The sequence below is a fragment of the Silene latifolia genome, chromosome 11, assembly GCF_048544455.1.
Source record: "Silene latifolia isolate original U9 population chromosome 11, ASM4854445v1, whole genome shotgun sequence".
NCBI classification, from domain to species: Eukaryota; Viridiplantae; Streptophyta; class Magnoliopsida; order Caryophyllales; family Caryophyllaceae; genus Silene; species Silene latifolia.
The window spans coordinates 95,181,932-95,187,877 of NC_133536.1; the positions used below are offsets into that span (position 1 = coordinate 95,181,932).

At 37.2% G+C, this 5,946-nt stretch overlaps 1 protein-coding gene across 1 annotated transcript; it reads right to left on the minus strand.

Moving 5' to 3' along the window:
* Positions 1-2,459: 2,459 nt before the first annotated feature.
* Positions 2,460-4,435, minus strand: LOC141613689 (ubiquitin-like-specific protease ESD4). The gene is made up of 8 exons (XM_074432432.1): positions 4,358-4,435; positions 4,186-4,257; positions 4,008-4,094; positions 3,246-3,386; positions 3,049-3,149; positions 2,871-2,952; positions 2,572-2,637; positions 2,460-2,471 (listed from the first exon to the last, which is right to left on the minus strand). The coding sequence occupies exons 1-8, from the start codon at positions 4,433-4,435 to the stop codon at positions 2,460-2,462; spliced, it is 639 nt and encodes a 212-aa protein (XP_074288533.1).
* Between the last annotated feature and the right edge of the window lie 1,511 nt (positions 4,436-5,946).

The following is a 5,946-nucleotide window of genomic DNA, read 5'->3' on the forward strand; positions in this document are numbered from 1 at the left end:
TAAACTTGGTCATAAGTTGTTGAAATTGCCTATTTTGTTATTTGTCTTATCTTGTGAATCTGAGACCTTGTTTTGTGAATCTCAAACCTTATCTTGTGAATCTCAGACCTTGTTCAGTGAATCTTAGGGCTTGTTCTATGAAACTTGGTCATGGTTTAAAATCATCTATCAGTCTCTTAATTTGTGAATCTCAGACCTTATCTTGTAAATCTCAGACCTTGTTCAGTGAATCTTAGCTCTTGTTCTGTGAAACTTGGTCCTGGTTTAAAATCATCTATTTTGCTCTTAATTTGTGAATCTCAGACCTTATCTTGTGAATCTCAGACCTTGTTCAGTGAATCTTAGCGCTTGTTCTGTGAAACTTGGTCGTGGTTTAAAATCATTTATTTTGGTCTTAATTTTGTGAATCTCAGACCTTATCTTGTGAATCTCAGACCTTGTTCAGTGAATCTTTGGGCTTGTTATGTGACACACAAAGCTAATATTCTTAAACTTGGTCATAAGTTGTTGAAATTGCCTATATTGTTATTTCTATTATCACGTGAATCTGAGACCTTGTTTAGTGAATCTTAGAGCTTGATTTGTGACCAAAGATCTCTGACAATAGATAATGTGGATTTTTTGACTTGCAGCCGTGTTCAAAAAAGCAAGACATCGCTTTTGCATGTGGCACATTATGAAGAAAGTAACAGACAAGGTTGCAAGCACAATTTGCAAAGAGACTGATTTCTTAAGTCGTCTGAACAATGTTGTCTGGAGTGAATACTTGGAGCCTGAGGAATTTGAAGAGAATTAGGCTAAGGTCATTAGCGAGTTTTCGTTAGAAGAGAATAAATGGTTGACTGACAAGTTTGCGGAACGAGATCAGTGGATACCCGCTTATTTCAGGAATGTGCCGATGGGCAACATTTTAAAAACCACACAAAGATCAGAGAGTTCGAATAGCTTCTTCAAGAGATTTGAAAATAAATATGGGACTCTTGTAGAATTTTGGATGAGATTTGAGAGTGCCATGGACCAACAAAGGCACAATCTAAAGCTTCTTGAAGCACAGAGCCACAACTCAATGCCTGAAACCCTATTCGGGTCAAACTGGGAGGCCCATACAGTGAAGGTCTATACACATGAAGTGTTCTTTAATTTCCAAGAGGAGGTAAAATTTTCGGTAAATGCGTGTAGTGTTTGTGGATACACCCCACCAGATCCAGTAACTAACTTTGAAGTTTCAGTTGTTGAGAACGCGAACAAGCGAATTAGATATGCAGTTGAGTACAATAGGAGAACAATGGATGTCCGTTGTGCATGTAAATTGTTTGAAAGGAAAGGTATCTTATGCAACCACATCATTTGGATTTGCTCGGGAAAGTTTAAGGAAATTCCTGAGAAATACATTTTGCGTTGGTGGAGTAAGAATGCACTCAGAAACCCGGTTTATGATTTGAATGGAAATCTAATGGAAAACAATGATCTTACTGGTAATAGTAAGTTTTGAATGTCTTGGGTGTGGTCTGAGATTTACGCAACTGTTGGTATGCTCAAAAGAAAAGAAGAAGAGTCAGATATGAGAGAGTTTGCCAAGTTAATAAAAGAATTCCGAGAGAAGTTGGAGCCAAACCCAAAGCCTTTGACCAAAGAACAAGAATTGGAGGCCCTTCTCAACTGCAAGGCTCCAAAAGAAATCAAGATCTTACCACCTAAAGTCTCTAGAAACAAAGGAAGTGGTAAAAGGATGGTAAGCGGCAAAAATAAGGCAATTATGAAGGCAAAAAAACCAAAAAGGTTGTGTGCTAAATGTAAACGCATGTCACACCACGATAAAAGAAATTGTCCAAATGAGTTTGCAGAGCATCCTCCTGAGAATTAACTATGTATAATTCTACTCTTGTCTTTCCATTTTAGTGTTGCTTGAAAACGCAGCCCTTATCATGTGAATCTCAGAGCTTGTTCAGTGAATCTTAGGGCTTGTTCTGTGAAACTTGGTTGTGTTTAAAATCATCTAATTTGCACTTAACTTTGTGAATCTTAGACCTTATCTTGTGAATCTCAGACCTTGTTCAGTGAATCTAACGGCTTGTTTTGTGAAACTTGGTCGTGGTTTAAAATGATCTAATTTGCTCAACTTTATGAATCTCAGACCTTATCTTGTGAATGTCAGACCTTTTGCTCAACTCATTGACAATGTCAAACTTGGTCGTCGTTTAAAATCATCTACTTTACAACTCAAATATCTTTACAAGAGTTGATGAAGGCAACAATATTTACAACTTCAAATATCTTTACAAGAGTTGAAATATCTTTATAAATTAGCTCAAATTAGCTACATAAATCACATAAGTCACAAATTAGCTCAAATTAGCTACAACTATCAAATATCTTTACAAGAGTTGATGAAGGCAACGATCTTTACAGGAGCCTCGACCCACTTTTTCATATTATGACTTCACGGACAATTGTCTTCTTTAATTAAACACCTATACAACAAAAAACAAGTACAATCGACTTATTTACGAAATATTCGCCAAAGTTATGAAGAAATGAACTTCACATCATTTTTAAGACAATGAAGTGTACCTTTATAGTATTTTTATCCCATCTAAGTAGTTCAAAGATGATCGATTTTCGATATTGTGCCAATTTCTGCCAAGAGTGACATATATTAATGAAGTATAAAGACAACGAACCTATCTTTATTTGGTGAATATCAAACCTTGTTTTGTAAATCTCAAAGCTTGTCCAACGAATCTCAGACCTTGTTGATTTTAAACCACTTATAATGACCAAGTTTCACAAAAAAAAAGCTCTGAAGATTCACTGAACAATGTCTGAGATTCAGAAGATAAACCTTTATTTTCGTATACTAATGAACTTACCTCATAATATTCACTTTTGGTCCATAAACTATCATCGTCCAAGGCACTCAACCACTTCAACAGAAAAACTCCACAATCATAACTAGACAAAAAAAACAGTAAATGGTTTAAAATCAACAAGCTCAAAATAATAACTATTGATCTGTTAACAAAAGGAAAAAGATACATGCTTACGTACCTTGTTTTTTGTTGAGGGACTTTGACATTGACAAATTCGTTCATGTGCATGAACTCCAAAGAATTATATGACCCTCCCAAAATAGCTGAAACATGATGTACCTAAAAAAGAAAAGGCAACAACAAGATCAAAATATATTTTGGAGTATACTTTTAAAAGAAAAGGCAATAAGAATATTTTGGAAAAAAAAATCATACAATCTCTTTGGCATGCTTGTTGTCAGGATCCACATTAACAGCCATGCATGAGTCAAGGATGAAATTTTTTGCCTGCTTTATATCACAGACACAAGCCCACCAATGCATCGACTCCGTGTTACTATGCAAAGGGATAAAAACCTGAGATAATAAATGTCCAGAATTCACAAAACAAGGTCAAGGAGTTCACATAATAAGGTCCAGGATTCACAAAACAAGGTCCAGGATTCACGAATTAAGTTCACAAAACAAGGTCCAGCATTCACAAATAAGTTCACAAAATAATCTCCAAGATTCACAAAATAAGGTCCAGGATTCACGAAATAAGGTCCAGGATTCACAAAACAAGTTCACAAAACAAGGTCCAGGATTCACGAAATAAGGTCCAGGATTCACAAAACAAGTTCCAGGATTCACGAAATAAGGTCTAGGATTCACAAAATAAGCTCCAAGATTCACAATACAAGTTCAAAAAATAATCTCCAAGATTCACAAAAATAAGGTCCAGGATTCACAAAACAAGTTCCAGGATTCACAAAGTAAGGTCCAGGATTCACAAAATAAGCTCCAGGATTCACAATACAAGTTCAAAAAATAATCTCCAAGATTCACAAAAATAAGGTCCAGGATTCACAAAACAAGTTCCAGGATTCACAAAATAAGGTCCAGGATTCACAAAATAAGCTTCAAGATTCACAATACAAGTTCAAAAAATAAGCTCCATGATTCACAAATAAGGTCCAGGATTCACAAATATCTGACCTTGTCGATATGGCTACCAGCACTTGGAGTGTAACTGTCCTTTATGTGCGCAGCCCAAATTTCGGGGTTGTTTTCTCGATGAAGACTCTACAAGTCACAAGAAGGCAATTTTAGAAACAAACCAACTCTAAGAACGCAAAATACTTGAATAACAACATATAAAGAATTTGAGACTGACAAATATTGTTGTTGGCAAGTAGAATAAATTTCTTCTATTGAATGTGCACTTAATTCCAAATATATCAATGACCTACAAAATTAAATTTGTTAGGATCACATACACATCGAGTGACGTGAACAAAATGAAAACATGGAGAGGAAAAGGAAAATAATACTCAGGGGTTACTTACCTCATCCATAATAAGGCCTGTCGGTCCAAGGCTATGCAAAGCCTCTCTTGTGACATTCATCCACGGAGTGGACACCATAACATCACTTCATTATTGATAAAATTCAATTAGTAGATATATTTATTACAATAAAAAAAAATCAAAAAATCAAAGCAAAAATAGGACATTACTGTTTAGCTTTCTTTGATTTCTTTCGAACAAAATTCAGCAATTCATTATCAGTGTATCGAGGCTATTCTAGTGCATCATTTTGTACTATTTCTCTGGATAGGTTCTCTTCATTGCACGTCCTCAACTCCTTACTGGCAGATGGTGAAGAAGGAGGATCACTGTTCCCTACCACAGGAGGAGGAGGAGGAGTAGAAGGAGTAGCTAGAACACTCACAGTGGTGTGAGTGGGCTCATTGACGGAAGGGACATCATCAATAGCACTGGAACTTGTTTGCATATCTCTTTCACTTGTTGTCCTCCTATTGTACTCAACCCACCGTTTTTTATTATGATTATCATCCGCTACCACTGTGGGCTCAGAATGGTCAGGTTGTTCATCATTGACGGGGGAGGCATCATCACTGACGGGAGGGAAATCATCAGTAGCAGTATTATGAGAGGGAGATAAAAGATGATCAGGTTGTTCATCAGCTTGAATACAAGATGTTGAAGGAGTAGCTAGAACAGTCACAGTGGCGTGAGTGGGCTCATTGACGGAAGGGACATCATCAATAGCACTGGAACTTGTTTGCATAACTCTTTCACTTGTTGTCCTCCTATTGTACTCAACCCACCGTTTTTGATTATGATGATCATCCGCTACCACTGTGGGCTCAGAATGGTCAGGTTGTTCATCATTGACGGGGGAGGCATCATCACTGACGGGAGGGAAATCATCGATGTGATATTATGAGAGGGAGATAAAAGATGATCAGGTTGTTCATCAGCTTGAATACAAGATGTTGAAGGTTCACCAAGTGGTACGATTTGGCATTCTGGTTTTGGTGGTGAACAACGTGACTGTATTGGTTGCAAAGCTTCACCCATCACGTCCAATGCCTCCAACAATTCAGCTAGATTATCCCCACTATTACCCTCCACACTCTCCTGTACATTACCTTCCTCATTATTGTCTTCTTGAGATAACCTAAAACCATCTGCCATACCATCTACAGCTGCAACTAGTTTAGAAACTGTTGCTGAGGAAGGTAGTTTGCTCAGAGCTTGGCTAACAAGAGATTTGTACTCCATGAAAGCTTGAGACATGACCTTTGCGGAAACTGCAAGTTTATTAACAAACTCAGTAGTACTACCTGAATTATTAGGTAGAAGAGGATCAACATTTGCGGAAAGCACATGTTTATTAATAAACTCAGTAAGATGATCAGGTTCTTCATCTTCAGAATGTTGTTGTTCACTTGTTCGCTTTGAAGACTGCCTAAACTCAATAGTAGGCAAAGGTGCACTCGGTGGCTTTGAAGACTCCCTAAACTCAATAGTAGGCCAAAAGTGCAAGTGCCTTATCCTGAGTGATGACCAGTGGAGGCTCAATAGAACCCTTTCCGAAAGTTTTATTGGCCGAATTTTTGTCATTCAGT

Excerpts from the sequence above, each read along its gene's own strand:
- LOC141613689 (XM_074432432.1), bottom strand. The coding sequence starts at position 4,435 with ATGGTGTCCACTCCGTGGATGAATGTCACAAGAGAGGCTTTGCATAGC. Across the intron at positions 3,150-3,245 it reads ACAAGCATGCCAAAGAGATT|GTACATCATGTTTCAGCTAT; the intron begins GTATGATTTTTT and ends TTTCTTTTTTAG. Across the intron at positions 2,953-3,048 it reads GTCCCTCAACAAAAAACAAG|TTATGATTGTGGAGTTTTTC; the intron begins GTACGTAAGCAT and ends TTTTTTGTCTAG.